Source organism: Gossypium hirsutum, chromosome D01 (genome assembly GCF_007990345.1).
Source record: "Gossypium hirsutum isolate 1008001.06 chromosome D01, Gossypium_hirsutum_v2.1, whole genome shotgun sequence".
In the NCBI taxonomy this organism is placed as follows: domain Eukaryota; kingdom Viridiplantae; phylum Streptophyta; class Magnoliopsida; order Malvales; family Malvaceae; genus Gossypium; species Gossypium hirsutum.
The window spans coordinates 1-25,417 of record NC_053437.1 but is presented as its reverse complement, the minus strand read 5'-3'; the positions used below and the strand labels follow the sequence as shown (position 1 = coordinate 25,417).

Sequence of the window (25,417 nt, the reverse complement as noted above, 5' to 3'; positions counted from 1 at the left end):
TTTAAATTGATTATATAGTTTATTAAAATATTTATAATAAAATATTAAAAGATACATTTTAATATTTTATTAAATTAATTTATAAATTCACATATTTTAATAATTTTATAAAAGTAAAATAATTAAAAAACTTCTATTATATATCAATTCTAATATGATGTCCTTAATAGTAATTTCTTATTCTCACCTCACCGCTACAGCTGCGTTTGAATCCAAACACACACTCCACCATTGTTTCTAATCTCACTGCTACAGTATCCAATCTCACCGCTACAGTAACTAATCTCACCGCCACCGCTGTTTTTAACCTCATCGGAGCTAAACACACCGCCTATCCAAACTAAGCCTAAAATAATATACCCTCAATTATTTATCAAAATGGCATGGAGGGTTGGCCGGGGTGGGCAAATCGGTACCTCATATCACGATTTGGAGGTTTTGGAAATTAAAAGAGTATGGGGAAGAGGGTTGCCAATGAACCATCCCATCGGTTCAAGTTTCGGACAACCCAATTTTGATAATGTACATTGTCGAAACCATTTTTTATTTTTGGAAAAAAAATTAGTTGTCGACTTTAAAAAAAAACAAAAATTGGGAGTCGCCACCAATCTTTTATTAAGGTGTGATTGGATCACCTAAAAACGACCCTGGTCTACGAATTTTAGAAAAACGGGTTCGGGAGTCAGCTACGTATGAGGAAGGATTAGCACCCTCGTAACGCCCAAAAATTGGTACCACGTAGATTAATAAATATCTTAATGTCGAGAGTTAAAAAATATGATCCTTAATCAAATTAAATTATTTATTAAGACTCTCATTTTGAAACAGAAAACATCACACCCAATGCGTTAGGGCACGATATTTTATTTCTTCAAGATGAGTTTATCCAAAAGATTTGTGTGATAAAATTTAAAAAAAAGATTCAATTGTTTAAGATTTATGACAAAGCCGTAGCCCAATACGTTAGGGCACAATTTCTCAACATCCCAAACATTAAATATTTCCTCTATTAATATATATATTTAAAAATCTTTGTCTCGAGAAATCAATACGTCACATCCAATGCGTTAGGACACAACATATTAAATTCTTAACAACAAGCTTTTTCATTTTATTTTTGATCAAAGAGCAATTCTCAATTGTTAGGTTTAACGAAGAAAATCAGAACCCAATACGTTAGGGTTCAATTTTCTTGAAAATCCCAAATACCGAATATCGCATTATCTTGAAAGCCTTTGAACAAAAATGATTTTAATGCTTTGATAAAACCAAATATATTTTCTTTAAAAGTATGATAAAATGTTAATGTATAACACAAAACAAATACTTTGATATGAATTATATATGTATATGTACAATATGTATATATAATAATGGAATATATAGAACAATAAAAATGTTTATAATATGAAAATGTATATATATACTATAGAAAATGAATGTATATTTTAAATTATAAAATATGGGAAACATATGTATATTCTAAAATGTGTATGTATATTTGTGTATATATATATTTGTAAAAAAATATGAAAAAAATACATAAAATACATATGTGGAAATACACGTACATACATATTTACAAAAGTAAAAAAGGATGAAAAAAATTTGAAACTAAAATATAAAAGTATATATATACTAAAATATGTTTGTATGTATGTATTTATAAAAGTTTAAAAATATATATGTTATAAAAATACATATATATTATGAAATGCGTATAAATATAGAAATAATAATAAATGATAATAAATAACATAATAGTAATGATAAAAATAAAAATAAATAAAAAACGAAAAAAAACACAAAATAACCAATAAATGAAATTAAGATAAAACGGAGGACCAATTTGCCACGCGCGCATTATATGAGGGGGCCAAAATGGAAATAATCTGTCTCCCCAAAACGATGCGCAGCGATGTGGGCTGAAGTGAACAAAGGTAGAAACATACGGGCCAAATTAAAAAAAGAAATGGATTTAATTAAAACGCGTTGCAAAAAGGAGGGCTTAATGCGCAAATTCCCCATTCAAGGCCCGAACGCGCGGACCCTGGTTGCGGGTCGGGTCGATACGCGGGTATGGCCCTTTCAAAATGGCGCTGTTTTGTCTTTCTTTAAATTAAACAAAGCTGAAAAAAATATTAAAATCATTCTATTCCTTTTTTTTTAAATACAGTGGCTCTACTAGGGTTTCTTTCAACCGCTCTCTGCGCCGCCATTCAACCGTGCGCCAAGGCTCCGAACGTGACGGAGGTGGCACTGATTCGACGACTCCGGCGAAAGAGGTAAGTTTCCCTTCTCCTTTTTTTTATATTTCAAACGAAAAATAAATAAAAAATAAAAAGAAAAAAAATAACAAAACGAAACTAAGAATGATGAACACTGAGTAAATAAAATGGAAAATCACCTTTTGTATTCAAAAAAAATTTATATCACTCTCCTCTCAGTATTTTTTTTGTATTTTCTTATTTTTTTACAGTGTTTTTTAGTGTGCTTTTATAGCAAACAATGAAACAAAAAAAAAATGAAAAGAAGATCCATTCATATCTGCTTGATTCGCGATCTTCTTGATTTTCTTGCCATATTCGTTGCCTATACTGCCTTGTTTCTTTTTCTTGCTGTGCAGGTGAAGATACGCACGTGGGGGGCAGTGGCTCATGCAGATCTTGGCTGCGACGGCTGAAGATTAGAAACCCTAGGGTTTCTGATGATTTTGGGCCACTGTAATTTGGGCCTTTGTTTTATTTCATTTTGGGCCATATAGGCCCGTTTGTAATTTGGGCTCTTTTGACCCGGGCCAAAATAGAGTATTACATACGTAATTAAATTGACCATTCATAATCATGTGGGGTTGCAATTTTGCAGCAAATTGGCACGATTCGAAATAAGTTAACACTACTCAGCAGTTTCGAGGATTAGGGGTGTGCAAAATTCAGATAAAACCGAAAAAATTCGGTTAAATTGACTGGATTTGGTTAATATGTCGGTTAATCAAAATTTTTCAGTCGAGAGTCGATTAATTATTTTTTTATTTTTTGGTTAACGGTTAATTCGGTTCAAAACTGGTCGGTTAACCGAATTTTTTCAGTTTAACTAAAAAAATTAATAAATAAAATTATAATATATAAATAGGCCCACTATTCACCTAAACCCAATCCAACCCAACCCAACATAATTACCCAACCCAACCCAATCATAAAAATTACAAATAATTTAATAAAAATTACAAATAATTTATGTGTTAATTTCAAGACTTATGTAATATTTTTAATATGTAGTGATTCAATTCGGTTAATTCGGGTAATTTGGGTAATTCAGTTAATTCAGATAATTCGGTTAATTTTTAACCAAATATAAAAAATATATAATTCATGTCCTTATCTTTTGTTCATATTGGTGCAAATCCTCCGTGATTTTGGTCATCTCACGGGTTTTAGACGTAATCCTTTTTCTAGGATTATATAGATTTCAGGGGATGCGAATTCTCATGTCGCTCTATTTGTCATTAGCTGAAACTCGTTCTCTCAAACTCACTTTATTCTTTTAGGTTGTACACTTCGTCGACAAATTGATAGCAATTGGTTGATGATTGACACGTGCAGTGACGGCGTGGCAACTTGGGTAGCGGAATTTTTGAAATCACTCATAATTACATTATCTATTCAAAAGATCAACACGAAATGACCTAGGCAGGATGCTTGCCCAAACGCCAACAAATTCAATCACATGAAAGGTCTGATGGACGTCAAAGTATAGTTGAACTAACATTTTGTTTGTTTTTATTATGTTCACAACCATCGCTTTCCTTCAATCCTCCGAGTAAATGTTCCCTGCCTCTATTTGTTTTTGCTGCTTTGTACACATCAGTGGCACCAACACGACCAACCTATAGAGCATTGTCGAGAATACAATTGAAAATGGTAGATGACGAACTCTTTTAAATATGGAGTTTATTGCCTTTGCTAAATTTGTGGCCATATGACTGTATCGAGACCCATCGTCACGTCAAAACTTTGGGCCCATTGGTAATTGATAATGTTCCGTAGAATTGAACCAATCAATTACCCTTGGCCAACTTCTCCTTAAAGCCTTTCCATCCATTGGTTACACTGGTGCCTTTGCAACTCATAACATGAAAATAACTTCCACAATGACGGGATATTTTTCGTGTCAATCTTTCTTCTTAATTCATCAATCTTAGTATCATGGCTGAACCTTACGCCGACCTTTTGATTGGATTTAAAAACAAAGCCAACTTTAGACCGATAAATTTGGCCTTTCTAGTATACATATGCAATGAAATCATTCTCCATTTTTGCAAGTGGTACTTTTTTTTTTCTCTGAAGATCTTCACAACAGATTTTTTTTATTAAAAAAAAGGGTTGTTTTGAATACAAGCTATTCTTATTAACCAAAAAGTTGTTTTTACTTTTGGATTCTGGCATTTTTTCCCAAATTCCCACAATGAAAGGGCTTGTCTCTGTCAAGGGAGCAAGGAACCCATGCACCGATTAAGCATCTCCCTGCTCCCCTGACACATATAGGCCAATTTGCCCACCCTGGTGAACCCCCATTCCATTTCGGTAAATAGTACATTTGATCATGGGATGGGCTGGATTGAGTCGGTTTGGGCTGTAAATTTAGGCCCAAGCTCGAGCTCGAAAAGTGAACTTAAAATTCTGCTCAAATTTTATCTAAATTAAAAATGTTAAATTTTATTCTAACCCGACTGTTCGTATTTTTATATTATTTTTATATAAAAATATAATACATAAAATACACTAAAACATTAAAATAAATATTTTTTAACAAATTAAAAATGTATTAAAAAAGTCTTTATATTTAAATAATATTAAGATAGTTGCAACTTAGCAAGTAAATGCATATAAAATAGTAATAAAATTAACAATAAAATAAGAGTTATATAATATTCAAACAATTACAATAAAATAGTAACAATATAATAGTAAAATGATGTCAAAACAACAATATAACAATAGTAAAACAATGATATAACAATAATAAAACATGTAAAGAAGTTTAGGCTTATTTAAGCTGGGTTAAGCCGAACCCGAACCAAAAATTTTTTCCGAGATCCGACTTATTTAAAAAACGAATCTTATTTTTTTATCTAAACTTTTTTTTAATTTTATTCCACTTACGGGTTTGGCCAGGTGGCCTTGTCGATAATAAATTCTAATAAATAGTTGGGGTATATTATTTTCGTCAAAAAGCCATATACAATATGGACATTTATTTTTGTTTATGGATGACGGCAGACTTATCACTGCCTTCCACTGACACAGGAAATCTTGTTGGTAATCATTGTTTCTATCTTAGGTAACCAATGAAATAGATGTATAATAAAGTAACGAGTTTTTGGTACTAACGTTTTTGAATAAGTTATAGTGAATTTATTGATAAAAGGATAGCATCTGCCCTTACAAAGATGAAAATACAAGCAAAATCGAAGACTTCAGAGATCATCCTTAAAAGTTGAACACAAAGTTAACTTGAAATACCAGCTAAAGTGATAATAAAACTCGACCATAGAATTTCGGAAACTTCGAAACATTCACCAAATAAAACCGTCCCTCGAATTTCAACTATCAAACAGTAAGGCTCAACTCACAAAAGCCTTGGAAAGAGGTACACAAATGTTTTATCCTACTTATTCATTCAATCAATAAAATAAATGGAACATGAACTCCATCCTCCTTGGTTTGACAATACCAGCTTTCACAATTAAGATTCTATACCAGATTCATGAGCTTGAACGGAATCACTCTGAAACAATTACTACATGTAACAATGGAAACGAAATGGAAAAACAAAAAAAAGTTGGTTTAATTAATTATTAGTTACCCTTGAAGACCTTGGCATTGGTGGAGTAACTCTTGGCATGAAAGTCTGAGAACAAGTAGAGAAGAGAGACGTTGAAGGCTCCATTGAAACACCAACTCAGAATCCCAGAGCAGCCAGAAGCAGTGAAGTGGTAGAACACAAGCATGGCCATGATCAAAAAGCTTAACCGGAACTGCACCAGTTGAAAATCCGTCACCATTTTCTTCCACTTGGGGTGCATCCCCAGGGTGCACAACAGGTAATAGGAGTACATTACGACATGCACCACGCAGTTGGTGATCAGCACCATGGGTACGGAGGACTGAGCACTGTCTAAGCAAATATAACACATGATGACCACCATGGAGTGATGGTAGACGTGAAGGAAGGATAGCCTCTTCATGGATCCGCTGAGGATGATCAAAAGGGTGTCCATGAATTCAACAATCTTGGAGAGGTAGAAGATGTATGCCCAGAAAAAGAGAGGGCCCGATGGGGATGTACCCCTAGGGAAGCAAACGAGGGTGTTGAAGTTAGGCACCTGGGAGAAGATGGAAACGAGGCAACCCAGGGCCATGATGAAAGAAAGGGTAAGGAGGAAGATGTTGTGGACGGCTGCGATTGATTTGAGGAGTGGACGTGAAAGTGAAGGGCGAGATAGTTGGGAGAGAACGAAGGTGAAAGAGATGTAAGACAAGACAGTGAGGGTGAGGAAGCGGTGAGAGGAGGCTGGTGTTTGGCCATTTTCCCATGAAAACTGGAGGATTTTGGGATGCTTCACTAGCCAATCCTCCAAGGTTGAGAACAAGGCTTGTTGCACCACCAAGCCTTTGATACAGGAGAAAAGGGTTGGGAAAAAGGGGACTTCCATCTTGCTGCTGCCTTTACTACTCTAGCACTACGTCAGTTAATAAAGCTGCAGCAAAAAGAAGGAGGGGAGGGGGATTGCCTTTAAAAGCACTGAAAAGTATGACCCAATATTTTCTCTACCTCAACTGCCTACCGGTACTGGATATCATTGATCCATCCACTTCCACTGCATTCCTGTTTATGTTTATTCATTTATGGATAATGGTCCGCCAGTAATGAATTCATTTATGGATAGGGGGTAATTAGCCTACCCCTCTTGTAACTTGTAAGTACATAGATTTTTGGGTAAATCAAACTATTACTCACTGAACTATTAGTAAATTCTTCAACTATTAGTAAATTCTTTTTGTTCACCCAAGTATGAAAAATTATAAAATTAATATCTAACTATTAGTGAAATTTTTTGTCACCTAATTATGAAAAGTTACAAAATAGTTACCAACAATGTAACACCCTCATATCCGACCCAAACATCGGGTCAAAGTACTGAGATGTTACATTAATTGCCGAAGCAACTTCGACTATTTCACGTCAACTAATCATTATAAAACTCAAAATATCAAAACACTGGCAATAACTTGTGTACATGTCATATTCTATAACCAAAATATCAAATTCGTACTCTCTTCAAACCTTGGTTATGAGATGAGATGAGATGAGTTGAAATCTCAACCTAAATCTAGAGCTTTAATTCGATCTTCCATCTACGTGTTTAAAACACACGTTACACTTGTAAAAGCTTAGTAAGTACCCAGGAATAATCTCTTTTTTTTTTTTACCTTAAACTCTATATATAAAAAATTACTACTATTATAATTCTTGAACATATCTTAATAAAGCATATTTTAATAATTAACAGATAATTCCATATTTATATGATTCATTATTACCATAATTTATTACTTTTATCTTTTCATGGATTGACAAGAACAAAACTTTTACCAAATTAATTCACTACATTATCACTTCCCACTTTAATAAAAATTGTTATCAAAATCCATTACTTGTCATCTCACTATGTAATAGGAATTTTTCATCAGAACTTGCTTTATCATATAATTTTTTTATTTAGATTAATTAGAGTTTCATTAGAGTTATTAATTGAATTTGTTGTGATTTTTGTCTCAAATGGTTCAATTGGACACTTATTCATCTAGCCATTATATCAATCGATTTTTTAAACCACTTTTTAATTTTCGTTTTATTTATTTATTGTTTTAAATCTTTATTCTTTGTTCTTAATTTTTTTCTTTTAGTTGTTTCTGTATTTTTTTCTTTATTATTATTTTTAAATCTATTTGACTTCTTCTTTCCAAGTCAATTTTGAAAATTTTTAATCGAACAACTCAAATACAATCTTCTTCCATTGCCTCTTTATTAAGAATAGAGCATATTTCATGATTAATCGTTTATCTCTTTAAAAAATACCAGCAAAAAAATTAGTTACTACTATCAATAATAGATATCTAAAATACAATTTTACCTTATATAGAAAATTGTTATGATTTTATAAAATATGCCATCAACATGTCAAATCATATAAATGAAATATACCCAATTTAAATATAGAATGATATCCAAAGCTGGGCGGTAGCACCAATAACTTTTTCACGTGCAACAATAAATATTGAGAATAACAAAAGAGTAAGAAAATTGAAAAGAGAAATGCTTTATCTAAACTTCAAACAATAAAATCCTGATTTTTCCCTTGCATGGAATTATTATAAAAAAATATTAAAAATGGACATAAAAGGAAATCTTGTAATCTATTTTGGATATATATTTGTATAATATTAGTAAATAGTGTTATTAATGGATTTTTAATTTTTTATGTTAGAATACGACGAAGACTAGAAAAAAAATTATACTCTCAATTTAAAAATAAAAAAGTTTTAGACTCGAGCTTGACATTGAAAAACAAAGAAATAGATAAAAAAAACTAATAATTTATTTAAAAATAGCATGTAAACACGTGTATCCATTTAAAAAACTAACCTCTTAGTAGAGAAAAAAAATTAAAAATTAAGATAAAATTACGATCAAACGAAAATTAGGATAAAATAATAAGATGGAACAATATTTATACAAAAAAAAAACTTGTAACTGAAAAGCTAATTAATATATCAAATATTCTTAATAACAAATATTACCATATACAAAATGTGTAGCTGAAATTAAAGTTCAATTGAAAATTTATTAAATTTTTTTATAATAATATATTAAGTAAAACTAAAGAAACTAACCAATTTAAATTTAGAAGAAAACAAAAGTAAATATGATATTAATACATATAGATACTGATACTGATACTGATACTGATACTACTGCAGATATTATCTTTTGAATAATCTTAAAAATATTTTATTTTTTACTCACCTTTTCCTTTAAAAACATCAACTTACTATCTAAATTTTTTATATACATTTTGGTATGTAAATTCTTGGAATATAGATTTTTTATATTAAAATAAAATTATTAAATTATTAAAAATTTTAAAAAAAAAATTTTGGTAAAAGATTAATTAATTAAGCATAAATAATTTCATTTGGACTTAAAAGAACAATTTAAATACAAATAATTAAAATGGAATAAAAAATTTTAAAATAAGTAATTAAAAAATTTCAATTATCTAAACTTTTAATGTCTAAATTGTGCTTATTAATTCCTAATTACTAAAAGGGAGTTAGTTTTATTAAATTTTAAAATAATTATTTTTTCCAAAATATATAATTGTCTTTAACTTTTACTACCAAAATTATCCTTATTAATTCCTAATGACTCCCAAAAGAATTTGATTTTATATAATAAATAGATTTGAATAAAATTATGAAGTTTAAAAATAGTTTTAGATAAAAATATTAGACTCATTTAAAATATGAATCGAGCTTGAACTCTAATACTCAAAACTTAAACCTAGTTTAGTCCATTTTTTTACTTTGTATTTTATATATATTAGTTTTTAGCCCCACACGCGTTGCACATTATTATTATTATTTTTAATTTACTCTTAATGTTTTAAAACATTTTATATTGTAAATATATTTGCAAGGTTAGTATTTGTTATAGTGGTAGTGTATTTTTTTATTTATTTCACAAACAACTTTAAAATTTTGTTATATGACTCTTTTTTTTTAATATTTTACTCTATCCCTATAACTTGTTAAACTCTCTAACTTTACTTGTGAAAGTTAAAAACTTCACTGATGTACTAAATATTTTCTCATATTTGTATTATAAAAAATAATGTGATTAGATAATCCTAATGACAATCAATATGCAATTGGAGTTAATTAGAAAGTGTAATTTAATATTTATTAAATTTCAACTCATTTTAATTTACATTTTATTATTTTAATATGAAAATAAAATATTAATATAAGAAATGCATCCCATTTTAACACTTTGATTTTGGAATAAAACTTAGAACAATTCTATTTTTATAATTCATATATATATTAAAAAAATTATTTTGAGCATAAAGTTGATTTAATTTGTAATTGTACATTAATAGATAAAATTATTTGGGATTTTAATATATTAAAATTACCAAATTAAATATTAATATTTAAATTTAATTAAGTTAAAACATTAATTTTTAATTTTAATATTAAATCTGTCTTTTTTTACTTTTTAAATATATTTTCTAATTTAAAATCATATAAATATTTTATTAAATAAAATTTAAATTCAAATTGGATCAAATTTAAAAATTGAAGTTTTTCGTATTATGCAAACTAAAATCAATAGAGATTTATCTAATGTTTAATTGAAGTCGTCTATCAGATTTGATGAAGAAAAACACGATGAATTGATTTGTCTTGATTTTTTTACCTTTTATAACACAAGTCATAAGTGATGAAGGTTATAATTTTTTCATTAATTTTGTGTACAACCTTAAGCAAACCTCAAGCAGCAGAGGTTATAATTTTTCATTAATTTTGTGTGTAACCTTAAACAAACCGTAAGTAACGAAGGTTATGAAATTTTAAAATAATAATAAATAATAAATAATTATCATTATAAATTATAATTACAATATGAATTAAAAATAATATAAAGTAAAATTATAAATCTGATAAGATTGAAGCTTTCATATTAAAAAATATAATAATATGATTTTCGTCAAAGTAATTTTCATTTTGAGTAAGATCTCTCCAAACAATTCTAACTTATTAATCTCCAATTTTTTTAATGATTGTTTTAGATGTTACTTGAATTCACCATAAACATTATAATTTTAAAAACTTCAATTTCATTTGATTTGATTTTCATATAAAATTTTAATAAATATATATATTTTTATATAAATCTTATTCGTGTGTCATAACTACATTTTGAATGTTTTATAATTTAATATAGGAAAAATAATTCATTTGGTTGACCTGTTGTCTCTATCAATTTCATAATCAATTACTTTATTTTATTTCCAATTAACTTCAATTGATTAAAACTAATCAGTAGAAACAATACATGTGATAAAGTAGTGTCTTAGGTTTACATCATTTGCATAATTTATTGTTGACCTTATAACCAAATTAATTTGAAATACTGGACTATAATTTGGTGCCCTACTCTCAATTTTTTTTATTACCAAATTTATTTCATGTTGTGTATATATGACACTGGATTTTCTTAATATTCTCTAAGAAAAAAAAAACTTATATAACGCTAAATTGGAATTTAATGGATGAATCATGAGGTGTTGTTCCAAAACTTACTAGACATAAAATATTGGTGTAATGAAAACGACAAAAGCATGCAATATCTTAAATAATACATATGACGATAAAAGGGAGAAGTTAATTTTTGGTGAGGACCTGTCAAACTTATTAACTCACCTGCTTACCATATTTAATGTTGACTGCGACAACAATTTCTATGTCCGCCTTGATTTATTTTTCTCATCAACTTTTTTTTTTTCACTTCACGGTTGTTCCATTTTCTTCGTCATTAGAAACGATAATATAATACAATTGCATGCAGCAGGTGTTGAATATTGGCAATATCCCACATTAGGAAAAGATAGAAAGGGAGGGGGTTTGGTTTGTTATATATAGAACCCTTCCCCCTTAGGTTTTATCATCCCAAAAATCCAAGTAGCTAATTGTAACTTGGTGTTGATCTTCTCTATTGTAATATTTCTAGAGGAAATATTAATTTGGTAGTGTCCGAGGACGTAAGCTAAATTGGCCGAACCTCGTTAAAACTCTGGTATTTTATTTCTTAGTTATTTGCTTATATTTAATAGCTTTATGTTGGTTATATTTATTTAGTTATTATTGCTATAAATATCTAAGTGAGTTCTGTCTAGTTGTTGGGTTTTAAGCGGGACCATTTGTGACCCCTCCAATTTAACTGGGAATTTTCTTAGTATAATTGTCGGCATAATAATTATCTAAATATTTTTGATAATATTGTTATTAATATTATCGTCGCTTCTGCAACAATTGGTATCCGAGCCAAGGTTTTGTAGTATGCTCTGTGTTTGCAGCTTAGTCTGATCTTACACATCAGAAACATTTCCTAAAGCTTGTGGGTATTCCGCATTTGGTGGCTATTAAATAGAAGCTATGGCAAAAATGACAGAAGAAAAACCATCCATATCAACAACTTCCACTTCGTACATTTTGTCGAGGGTTGGAACTGCAAATACGAGATTTGCAGTGGAAATTTTTGATGGAACAGGTCATTTCGGCATGTGGCAAAGTGAGCTTCTAGATGCCTTCTTTCAACAAGGTCTAGATATTGCCGTTGAGGAAGAAAAACCAGAAGGGGTTGATGATAAAGAATGGAAGACCATCAACCGATTGGCATGTGGTACAATTCGATCATGTCTTTCCAGAGAGCAGAAGTATATATTCAGTAAAGAGACTTCTGCAAGTAAATTGTGGAAAGCATTGGAGGAGAAATTCCTGAAGAAGAACAGTCAAAATAAGTTGCATATGAAGAAAAGACTGTTTCGTTTCAGTTATGTTCTTGGTACCACGATGAATGAGCACATTACCAATTTTAATCAGCTGGTGGCTGATTTGCTGAATTTGGATGTGACTTTTGAAGACGAAGACTTGGCGTTTATGTTGTTGGGATCGCTTCCAGAGGAGTTTGAGTACCTTGAAACTACTTTACTTCATAGAAAGTCGGAAGTAACTTTCAATGAAGTAACTGCTGCATTGTATAGCTATGAACTACGCCGAAAGGATAAGTTGAAAGGTTCAAGTGAAGCAGCAGTGGAAGCATTGTTAACAAGAGATCGTCAGGAAAGTCAGTCTAAGAGGAAGAGAAGAAAGTCCAAAGGTCGAGCTGTTGCCAAAGATGAATGTTCCTTTTGCAAAGAAAAAGGACATTGGAAGAAAGATTGTCCAAAATTGAAGAAAAAAGGGAAGACTCCGCAAGATGCAAATGTTGCAGAATGCAATAGTGAAGCAGAGTCAGACTTTTCTCTTAGTATGACATCTTCAACATCACATGCAGATGAGTGGATCATGGATTCTGGTTGTTCCTATCATATGTGTCCCATTTGGGAATGGTTCTTTGAATTTCAAAAACTAGATGGAGGGGTTGTTTACATGGGTAATGATAACACATGTAAAATAGCCGGGATAGGTTCAATTAAACTGAGGAGTCATGATGGATCTACTAAAATTTTGCGGGATGTACGATATGTCCCAAAGTTGAAGAAGAATCTCATCTCTTTGGGGTCGTTAGAATCTAAAGGCCTAGTTGTGACAATACGAGATGGAGTTCTTAAAACAACTTCAGGAGCATTGGTGATGTTGAAAGGCATAAGAAAGAACAATCTGTATTACTACCAAGGTAGTACAGTGGTCGGGACAACAGCAGCAGCAATTTCGAGTACCAAGAAGGACGCTGAGGCAACACAGCTGTGGCATATGCGTTTGGGCCATGCTGGTGAAAAATCCTTGCAAACTCTAGCCAAGCAAGGATTATTGAAAGGTACAAAGACTTGCAAACTTGAATTTTGCGAGCATTGTGTTCTGGGAAAACAACGAAGGGTAAAATTTGGCACTGGGATTCACAATACTAAAGGTATTCTGGATTATGTGCATTTTGATGTATGGGGACTGTCCAAGACTCCATCACTTGGAGGAAGACGTTATTTTGTCACCTTTATTGATGATTTTTCCAGACGAGTTTGGGTGTTTCCTATGAAGAACAAAGATGAGGTGCTTGAAGTTTTCCTTAAGTGGAAAACTAAAATTGAAAATCAGACAGGAAGGAAGATTAAGGTTCTCCGATCAGACAATGGTGGAGAATATAAAAGCGATCCATTCCTGAAGATATGCCAAGATTGTGGCATAGTAAGGCACTTCACCGTAGGTGGAACACCGCAACAGAATGGGGTGGCAGAGCGTATGAATCGAACGCTTGTGGAGAAAGTTCGATGTATGTTATCTAATGCTGGATTAGATAGAAAGTTTTGGGCTGAGGCTGTGACGTACGCTGAACATCTCATCAATCATTTGCCATCATCTGCTATAAATGGCAAGACTCCTTTGGAGAAATGGTATGGAAAACCTGCTACTGATTATGACACCTTGGGAATTTTTGGTTCTATTGTATATTATCATGTGAAAGAATCAAAGTTAGATCCAAGAGCAAAGAAGGCTCTATTCATGGGCTTCAATGCTGGTGTTAAGGGGTATCGTTTGTGGTGTCTAGAGGCAAAGAAGACGATAATCAGTAGGGATGTTACCTTTGATGAATCTGCCATGTTGAATAAGGTAAATCCAGAAGGAGTGAGTAGTACTTCGCAGCAGGTGAAGTGTACTCCGCAGCAGGTGGAGTTTGAGCAGAGAGTGGTAATTCCAGCAGAAGGTACCACTAGTGATTCTTCATTGGCAGATGCAGAGTCAGATGAGGAAGAGGTTTCTACCCAAGAACCTCAACAGCAATCAGAGCCAATTGCAGTCAGAAGGCAGAGACGAGAAATTTAGAAACCTGCTCGTTTCACTGACATGGTAGCTTATGCACTTCCAGTTGTTGATAATATTCCATCCACTTACACCGAAGCCATTCAAAGTTTAGAGAATAATAGATGGTTAGGTGCAATGGAAGAGGAAATGCAATCTCTAGAGAAAAACAAGACGTGGAAACTGGCACAACTACCAAAAGGGAAGAAGGCGATTGGTTGCAAATTTGAAGACACTATTGAAGTTTGTGTTATGAGAAGATGTTCGAAGATGTGGAATATCGCCAAGGTGGAGATTTGTTGAATATTGGCAATATCCCACATTAGGAAAAGATAGAAAGGGAGGGGGTTTGGTTTGTTATATATAGAACCCTTCCCCCTTAGGTTTTATCATCCCAAAAATCCAAGTAGCTAATTGTAACTTGGTGTTAATCTTCTCTATTGTAATATTTCTAGAGGAAATATTAATTTGGTAGTGTCCGAGGACGTAAGCTAAATTGGCCGAACCTCGTTAAAACTCTGGTATTTTATTTCTTAGTTGTTTGCTTATATTTAATAGCTTTATGTTGGTTATATTTATTTAGTTATTATTGCTATAAATATCTAAGTGAGTTCTGTCTAGTTGTTGGGTTTTAAGCGGGACCATTTGTGACCCCGGGAATTTTCTTAGTATAATTGTTGGCATAATAATTATCTAAATATTTCTGATAATATTGTTATTAATATTATCGTCGCTTCTGTAATAGCAGGAACTGTTTAATCATGCATTTATAGTAAAAACATAAAATATAAATTAACAATGAATCTCTTCAATTAATTGATATTAAGATACATATGCACACCGAAGAATTGAAATCGTAAAAGGAATTTATGACAATTATGTTCATTTTTTTCTTCAACTGATGAATCACTCTGAAACAATAACTACATATAAAAATGAAAACGAAAAGAAAAGAAAAGAAAAGGTAGTTTAATTAATTATTAGTTACCCTTGAAGACCTTGGCATTGGTGGAGTAACTCTTGGCATGAAAGTCTGAGAACAAGTAGAGAAGAGAGACGATGAAGGCTGCATTGAAACACCAACTCAGAATCCCAGAGCAGCCAGAAGCAGTGAAGTGGTAGAACACAAGCATGGCCATGATCAAAATGCTTAACCAGAACTGCACTAGTTGAAAATCCGTCACCATTTTCTTCCACTTAGGGTGCATCCCCAGGGTGCACAACAGGTAATAGGTGTACATTACGACATGCACCACGCAGTTGGTGACCAGCACCATGGGTACGGAGGACTGAGCACTGTCTAAGCAAATATAACACATGATGACCACCATGGAGTGATGGTAGACGTGAAGGAAGGATAGCCTCTTCATGGATCCGCTGAGGATGATCAAAAGGGTGTCCATGAATTCAACAATCTTGGAGAGGTAGAAGATGTATGCCCAGAAAAAGAGAGGGCCCGATGGGGATGTATCCCTAGGGAAGCAAACGAGGGTGTTGAAGTTAGGCACCTGGGAGAAGATGGAAACGAGGCAACCCAGGGCCATGATGAAAGAAAGGGTAAGGAGGAAGATGTTGTGGACAGCTGCGATTGATTTGAGGAGTGGACGTGAAAGTGAAGGGCGAGATAGTTGGGAGAGAACGAATGTGAAAGAGATGTAAGACAAGACAGTGAGGGTGAGGAAGCGGTGAGAGGAGGCTGGTGTTTGGCCATTTTCCCATGAAAACTGGAGGATTTTGGGATGCTTCACTAGCCAATCCTCCAAGGTTGAGAACAAGGCTTGTTGCACCACCAAGTCTTTGATACAGGAGAAAAGGGTTGGGAAAAAGGGAACTTCCATCTTGCTGCTGCCTGTACTACGTCAATTAATAAAGCTGCAGGAAAAAGGAGTGGGGATTGCCTTTTTAAGCACTGAAAAGTTACTTATGATCCAATTTGTTCTATACCTCAACTGCCTACTGGTACTGGATATCATTGATCCAGCAACTTGCCACTGCATTCATGTTTATGATTGTTATCATTTATGGATAAAGGTCCACCAGTAATGATTTCATTACCGGCTATAGGGGGTAATTAGCCTACCCCTCTTGTAACTCGTAAGTATATAGATTTTTGGGTAGTAAATTTTTATTTATTTATCTAAGTATGAAAAGTTATATAAGTATGAAAAGTTATAAAATTAATATTTAATTATTGGTGAAATATTTTGTGACCAATTATGAAAATAATAGTAATTTTAACTCTTATGATTTATTTATTGTGTCAATTTTGTCTTAACTCTAAAAAAATTAACTCTCAAAATTTACACATTACGTAATTTGGTCTTAGAGTTTTGCTTTTATTTATGTCCCTTTCAACTAAAATGTTAAAAAAAGACACACTTATGAAGTAAATTTGATTAAAAATATACAAAAAAAAAACTAAAAATCTAAAATAATAATTTTCAACTTTTCTTGTTCTTTTAAAATTAACACTAATTTATAAATGTGGAAAAATATACAAAGAAAAATAAAAGTGCAAAAAAAAGATAGAGTCATAATTACACAATGTGGATTTGTTGATGGTTAAATTCGTTTTAGAATCAAGATTAAATTGACATAATTTATAAATGTTGATGGTTAAATTCGTTTTAAAACCAAGAATAAATTGACATAATTTATAAATGTTAACAGTTAAAGTTATTATTATGTCAATTTTAAAGTTTTCGCTATTAGTTAGATGATGACAAAAAAAAAGAATAGTTGAGTAACTATTTCATTGAGCAATTGAAAAATATATACTAATAATATTTGAGTAAACATTTTATAATTATTAAGTAACAAAAACATATTCCAAGCCATTGCTAGTGTAGTTTTGCTATATTTTACTCAGTAACACCTACCATAGTCTCAACTAGTAGAGACAATTTTACGCAATTGAGTTCGTTCGGTCAAAGAGACTCAACTTGGTTAGATTATTGTGAAATTAAATATGTGTTTTAAAATTTAAAATCCCTTTTAAAAATTCGAATTAAGCATTAATAATTAACTATAAAGTTGAATATTAAAATATATATATTTATACATACAAATACACTAGAGCTCAACTTATACCTCTAAAAATTATATATGTATAGATTTTAAATTTGCCTACAAATTTTAAATCGTTTTAATTGAGTTATTGAAGTTCAATGTTGTATAAATTAAAATTTTTCATTGCTCTTGTCATTAGTTTTGAGAGTTAAATGTTATTTCAAATCTAATATGAATATATTTAAAACATATGAGTAAAACTATAAATATGTGTGTACCTATTACATGAATAATTTGAAGATATTAATAAAAAAAATACTTCTTTTAATTATTTGTTGTTTTAACAAACTAGATCCAAGCTATCATATATATATATGAGATAGGTACAACACACGTGTACTTAGAACCTACCAACCAGCAAGGTACTACCCCTTCTCTTGGTTGTGCTCCATAAGCGTTGTGAGCATAATACAAATATCATCCTCTTTAGGCATCACTGGCACGTCAAAGTTTTGTAACTTTAAGATGCATCTCCTTAAGTTCGAACTCATAATCTCTCTATATAGGAGTCCTTTTTGCAATCGTGGCACGTCCCATTATCTTGCTGTAAAAGTTGCCTTTTTATGTCTTGATCCGTCGACCGATATATACTAACACTTCGTTGAGTCGGATTACTCTAGCGTCATGGCATAATACAAATGTTGTCATCTTCAAGTGTCCACCAATCCTTCAAGATTAGCTCACCCGAAGGTATGCCTCTTCAGATTTGAAATTAAAATTTTCGAGTCAATTCTCAATTATGGCACCATTTGATCTAACCTAGGTTGTGAAAAACACTCATATGTAGCAGGTCTTTGTTTCAAACTTAGGAGGCGCACCTTCGGGTGACAAAACTTTGAGAGGCTGAGAGGCACCCAAAGAATAATATTAGTATTATGTCACTACCGTGACGCAACTTAAGTAAGTGATAGTACATTAACGACTGACAGGTCGTGACATATATTTTTAATTTGATATTTAATACATAATTTAGATACACAATTAAAAATTTTTAATTAAAAATTTAGAAATTTGTTACTATTCAAACCACTGTTACATCAAATATATTTGGAGTAACAGGGTTTTTATAAATGGGGTTTATTCATGATTTTGACACTTCTCAATCAGTCAAGGTATATAAATCAAAGTTACAGAATATATATCACTATTTTAATCGGTTAGATATCCCTGCCACATTTAATGTTTTTTTCTTTCATTTCATTATCAAAATAAAAGATATGTCCGATTGAAAGCCTAACCATACATCTATATATATTATTAAACGCAAAAGCTGTAGAGTTAAGTTTAAAAGGGTTTACAGTCTTCTTAATTTCGCTTTACTATTAGGATATTTTGAAAAGTATGATTTGGAGGCTAAAATACATTAAGAGTTCTAGTTCTTACTTCTTCTTTTTTTTGAGTACTAATGTTTTTTCTCTCCCTTTCCTTGTTGATTAAATTGTGCACTTACACTTAAGTTTGCAAGTAGTACTTTTCTTACCAAAATGAGTTTCACAAATCTACTATTATATCCACTATCTTCATAACTTCTCCCTAATTACTCACTATAAGAAACATGAATGTGATTTCATTCACTTTCAGTACCCGTTATTCTTAACACATTCTTGTGACTTAACCTATATCTCTCCCACATCCTATCAAATATGCCACTTGTTTCATTTGAGGGGACTTTTGAATCGTTTGGCAAACTTGAATGCTTTAAAAATTCTCTGTACAACTTTCTTTCTACAATCATAATAACTACCGTAGCTCTCATCTTTTTTAGCCCCTAATTGTTTCCATCACCACTACCTGCCACTATACTTGTTTGTTAGGGTGTGGAGATAAAAATAAGTTTATGAGAAATTAATAAAGGCTTCAAGGCATGTATCAATGTCACTTTCTTTAAGGTTCTATTTGTCTCAACCTATATTATGGTGTGCAAAAGAGTTATGGGCAAATAAGCCTCGAGGATACAATGAAGTCCAATGAATGTCTACATTTTGCAGTAATAGAAATAGTCCGTTGAGCACTAAGCAGAATACAGGAAGGATATCAATTTTTATAGAGAATTTCTAAAATAATTCTTTATATAGCAATCTAGAAATATAAAAGATGGTGGGAAAATAGAAAAAAAAATTTGTTTCAATGTTTTTGGGTGTTTCATACCAATGAAATTCTACTCCTATTTATAGGAGGTCTCATGTCTCTTTATAGGGATAAAATTATCTAAATGGATAGTAATATCTTTAGTAGTAAATATAAATTATTCAACTAGATAGTATTTATTAATAATCAAGTAACATAACTATTGAATTTAAGAAACATAACTAATCACTATAAATAATGATAGCATTTGATTAATAACATCTCATTTATAATTATTGGAACACTATAGATATTTTAAAAATGTTCCAACATTATTTTCCAAGTTTGATCCAATCTTCCATTTTGTCATCTCTCAATGACACCTTATTTTACTGATATGTAATGTTTCCTCGATTAACCAAAAGAATCTTTTACAATATGGAACATCATTTTTGTGTATTTGTCATACATGTTAAAATGTTTTTGTCCGGAAAATTTTGGATTAGTTCTTACATTATTTTGAAAATTTTAAATAGCAGTTGAGAAGATTAGGTCATGTTGAATATCAATCAAACACATATTATGTGTATAGAAATCTATTGTTTGAAAATCTCAAAATATATCAAAATTTTATTTATTATTGAAGATTTGAAGCATATTTCAAAAGAAAATTTTAGTGATAAGAGTGATTTAATTAATATATAGAAATAATACGTTGAGTTTAAAGTCTAACTTACACTTTAAATAATGTCCCCAACTGCATAACAATCACGAATTTCTTTATCCATATCTATTTTACTTTTTTTAATCAAACGTGCATTTCACACGCAATTTCAACTTGTTTTTCTTTTTTTCTAATCATATATAAATTAAAAAAACCCAAAACAAAAAAGGAAGTCGATCCGGAACTGGCAACGTAATAATAATATTGGTATATATAGAGAAGCTATCAAACAGTTGGGACTTGAAACCGTAAAATAAATACTTTGTCGGGAAAAAGCTGAAAAAAAAATGAATGTTTCGCTTGCCCTTTGTCATAACTCATAGTGATATAATTGCTCCATTCTCATTAAAATAAAAACGGAGTGAAATTTATCAAATGGTTTAAGATCTTAAAAAAATATACATACACTATGTTTGTTATATTATAATGGTACTTTAATAAAATATATAAAATGTTAGTGTAGCATGAATGAAAAGAGAAAGGAGGGATAGTTCTCGTCCCCTTGTTAAGTTAGGTTTTAAATAATTAGTTTAAAGATGAGGGAGGAAGAGACGCTCAGCCTCCGTCCCCGTCTGCACATATTCCAACCAATGAAGAAATTCTGAATGATGTCGGCCAAGGGAAGGATAGCATGCAGAGAAGGGCATGTGGCCCTTTACCCTACATCATCTAACTAATATTCGACATTACATTTATAGTTGCTGAAAAACACACAAGTAATTAAGATGCCATTGCCTTCAAGTGCCAACTATATAGCTGCCTTTGGCCACACCACTTCATCTTCCTTCCATCTCTACTCTACGTTGCTTGCTTTGCCTCTTGGAAAATGATACATTTGCAGGTGATCCGCAAAAACAACGTCCGCACCTTTCAACTAGCAGCGATATATTAATTAAACGGAAAACGAAGAAGATTCAAAAACATGGTATATCGACGTCGAAATTAACCACCATTCACAAATATATAATTAAATGCTATACATAGACTGCATGCGCAAGTGGAGCAGAAACTGGCCCTTCCCTAATGTCCATACCCTGGCCTGATGAAAGTCACTGAAAATAATGCCTAATGGTGGTGGATCCCCGGCCACTCTGTAATTTATAATTATAATGAGATGCTTGGAGGTGAAGGGGGAGATTCATAAGATGATAAACAGCTAATGCTTTCCAATCCACTGATTACCCTACCCTAATTTAAAATACAATATCATTCTCCCATGTATATTTTTCAGATGTCTATCTATGACCGATATAAAATCTGCACCAAGTTTTAGCTCATTTGATCTTCACCGTCCATTGTGATTGTTGCACTTAATCATATCCCTACAAACTTTGGAATTACTCAATTAATGCTCACGTAATTATATCTAATCCCCTTGCATGGCATATCAACTAACTCCATTCAATTTGTTAAATGTCAACATTAATTGCACTGGCTTGTAACATAAAATTAGAAATTGAGAGTCGGAAAATTTCAAACCCAACAACAAACAGTGTATTTGGATGCAATGCTAATCCTTTTTACGTTGTCGATCGACATCCAACTTTCACATTTGCAGTGAAGACATTGAGTTATTGCCTTGTCATACAAGTCTCTAATTTCAATACCAGCCGCCGACACATGTACTGTAGACAAGAGGAGCTGCTTGTTGTTTACTATATACTACTCCATTGCTTCCTGCCTATTTCATCGCCTCAAGCAACTTCAGCTTAGAATTATTGGACATTAACGACTGTTCAAATGAAGATATAGCGGATGGACGCGTCTGTGAAATGTCAATGTTTTAGAAGGGGGCCGGGACATGAATTAGAAAGCAAGCCCAAAAACTGAAACCTTAATCTTCATTTGTTTCGGGGCTTTAAACTTAGGCACAAAATCATGGGCGGCCTTTGATCGAAAATAACCAGATCCGTACGTACCTCTTCGTTTGATTTGGGTGTTACAACGGCCACCCAAATAAAGTCCAATGTGCTGATCAGCCTTCTTCCAAAATCATACACCTAAAAGTTTAAATTATTCATAACTATCGAAAGCTTTACTATTGGCCATGGAATTTTTTATAAAGGCAACAGAGTTGAGGCTTGACTATATGAAAAGTGCATGGCCCTACTTTTCACTATCTTAAGATTCCTCCTATCCTCCATTGATTTTCAGATGAGGAAAGCCATCCAATCCCTACACTATCCGCAACCCTTAGCTAATTTGGTTGGTAAAAAGAAATAAATATATATTTTTTATTTTAATCCTCGAGAAGGCAACATTTTAAAGATAAATTTTAATCATGGATTATTATTTAAAATAAAATAAAATTTAAAATCCATCCATGATTCTTAAACTCTTTCTAAAAAATTCTTTTTATATATTTTTAATGTATGTTATATTATCTATATTTAAAATTCATATAATAATGTCATTTTTAAAATACGAATTTATATTCGAGAATGTATGTCCACTAGCATTTACTTTTATTATCTTTAGAATAATTCAACCTAGTTAAATTCGGGATTTTACAATTAATTTTAGTTGTAATTTTGAGCAGACATGGCATATAGGAGTAAAGTAGACATCTTTTATTCCACTAATTGGTTTTGTTTCTCATTCTAACATTATTTGGTAGCTAGATCTGTGCTTGTGTTCACACCAAGATCCCCTCCAAAAAAAAAAAATGGAAGCTCTGCTCTCTGAATTCACCTTCCTCTCAGATCAAGCATTACAAGACAAGAACTTTGATCCATCCAACATAGAAGACCTAATGAAGCTGTTTGAGATTGAATCATACAAGGCATGGGCAGCTATGGAGCTTGAACAAGAAGAGGAAGTGAAAGAAGCTGAAACAAGCATGCAGCAAGCTGAGGGTTATCTTGACTCAGTCATGGAAGCTGCGATGGATGAGTTTAGGCGGTTGGAGGAGGAAATGGAACGCATGGCAAAGGCTGAACTGAAGGACCTGGAAGACACAGCCGACAAGGCTAGAAAAATGGGAAACCTAATGGAAAAAGCTGCCGCTATCGCCTCCAAAAAGTACGTTGAGGCTGCACTTAATTCTGCTACTGCTTCTATGAAATCTGCTTGGAAAGGACTTTCTTCTAAAAAGGTTCATCCTTCATGAAATGAAGCTCTTGTTGTATCTTTCATATAATATAATTGAAAAACCCCTTGTTCTGGGTTTTCTTTCTTTCATGTCACAGTATGTTTTTCATAAAAAGTAATTAAAATCCATGAACTGGATCTGGATTTCTCCAGGAATACGAAAACTGGCCGCAGGCAACATGAAGCTTAGAAGGCTATTTCCTTCATTGTTTTTTGACTTGAATTACTTGATGAACTAGGCTAATGTCACTCACAGATTCTTCCAATATCTTAATTAAAAGCTGCAAAAAGAGGGTTTGGATACAGTACTGTATCTAGATTCCCCTGTGCTTAATTAATACTACATACTGTTTCTTCAGTACTCAGATCATTAGATCTTTTGAATTGATTATACCCTAAAGGTTGTTACTCTATGATTATGGAATGCTTTTTCAGAACCAGTAATCCTCCATTGAAATCCAAACTCCAACCCAAAGTCCGATTAAGAGTTGATTGAACCCATTCTCATATCTTTTAAGCAACACAATTGAGGATAATTTTTTTGGCTTTTCCAACTCTTTGGATGCTTTTATTTTGCTTATTAATTAAATGATAGTTTGCAGGGATCACTTCCATCTCTTCCTACACTTTATGCTTTATTCGCACACCCCCTACCCTACACACACTATACAGCTGAAAGAAAATATATGTATAGAAAGAAATTAATGGTCTTTTTTGAAGAAATTGTTGGATAATTTGCTGTCATGTAATCAATGTGTTAAGAATGGATGAATCTCGGGGATCTAATAATCGTGCATGAAAGTATTTATCTAAGATGCATGTATGTACTAGATACACATTAATTATTAGATGCATATATTGAAATTAATAATCACATACAACAGTTATAAAGGTTGTAAGTGATGAAACCATTATGAGAAAGTACAAAAGTAAGAGATAAAAAAAATATGACATGAGAAAAGTATTCATTCCATGTTTAGTGTTTCTTCCTTTCACTGACTCTAGAATCCTCTCCAACTAAACGGTATCAATAGCTAGAGGTTCCTGTAATGTGAGTGTGTGTGTGAAAATAAAATTAATCATGACTTCTACATGCACAATCTACAATAATGTTCAAGTTCTTATCATCTATGGCAAAAATTGTGATTTTTGAACAGTCAAAATAGATACATTATTCACTTCCTTGAATATATTGGAGTAGTCAAGGAGGGCTATCAAGATCCAGAAGATGAAGAACAACTTGAAGAATTAAAGAATGAGAAGATTACGAATGTCAGAGTTCTCAAGATGATCTAAAGAGGAGTTTCGCATGTCATATTTCCCACAATCATGAGAGAGAAAAAAAACTAAAGAAGCATGAAATAGTCAACAACAATAATTCAAAGGAGACACAAAAATTGAGAATAGTTAAACTTCAATATCTCAAAAGAGATTTTGAGAAAGAAAAAAAATGAAAGAGCATGAAAGCATAAATAAGTATTATAATAAATTGTCCAAGTTGGTGAATCAAATGAAGGCACATGAGGACATTATTGATGATAGAAGAGTTGTTGATAGAAATCTAATCAACTTGACGAAAAAATTGATCCTATGGTGATAGTTAATGAAGAAACTAAGGATTTGTCAACCATGACTATTTAAGGGTTGATGGGTTCACTAAGATCCTATGAGTAAAGATTATTACGCCATTTAGATAAATCTGTTGATAGCATGTTTCAACAATCCAAGCTTATCATTGATTTCAAGAATGGTGAGAAATCTTTAATACAAAACAAAGGCAAGCCTTCTAGAGGTGGCAGATTTGGAAGAGGTTGAGATAGAG

At 31.9% G+C, this 25,417-nt stretch overlaps 3 protein-coding genes across 3 annotated transcripts; 1 reads left to right on the top strand and 2 right to left on the bottom strand.

The window, feature by feature from the left end:
• Nucleotides 1-5,391: 5,391 nt before the first annotated feature.
• LOC107928969 (elongation of fatty acids protein sre1-like) lies at nucleotides 5,392-6,767 on the bottom strand. The gene has a single exon (NM_001327294.2). It carries the CDS (start codon nucleotides 6,713-6,715, stop codon nucleotides 5,858-5,860), a length of 858 nt encoding a protein of 285 aa, NP_001314223.2. The 5' UTR covers nucleotides 6,716-6,767; the 3' UTR covers nucleotides 5,392-5,857.
• Nucleotides 6,768-15,433: 8,666 nt separating this feature from the next.
• LOC107928814 (elongation of fatty acids protein sre1) lies at nucleotides 15,434-16,529 on the bottom strand. Its single transcript, XM_016860091.2, has one exon. The coding sequence runs from the start codon at nucleotides 16,481-16,483 to the stop codon at nucleotides 15,626-15,628; it is 858 nt and encodes a 285-aa protein (XP_016715580.1). The 5' UTR covers nucleotides 16,484-16,529; the 3' UTR covers nucleotides 15,434-15,625.
• A 6,399-nt stretch (nucleotides 16,530-22,928) lies between these two features.
• LOC107928798 (uncharacterized) lies at nucleotides 22,929-23,751 on the top strand. Its single transcript, XM_016860068.2, has one exon. The coding sequence runs from the start codon at nucleotides 23,171-23,173 to the stop codon at nucleotides 23,612-23,614; it is 444 nt and encodes a 147-aa protein (XP_016715557.1). The 5' UTR covers nucleotides 22,929-23,170; the 3' UTR covers nucleotides 23,615-23,751.
• The last annotated feature ends 1,666 nt before the right edge of the window (nucleotides 23,752-25,417 follow it).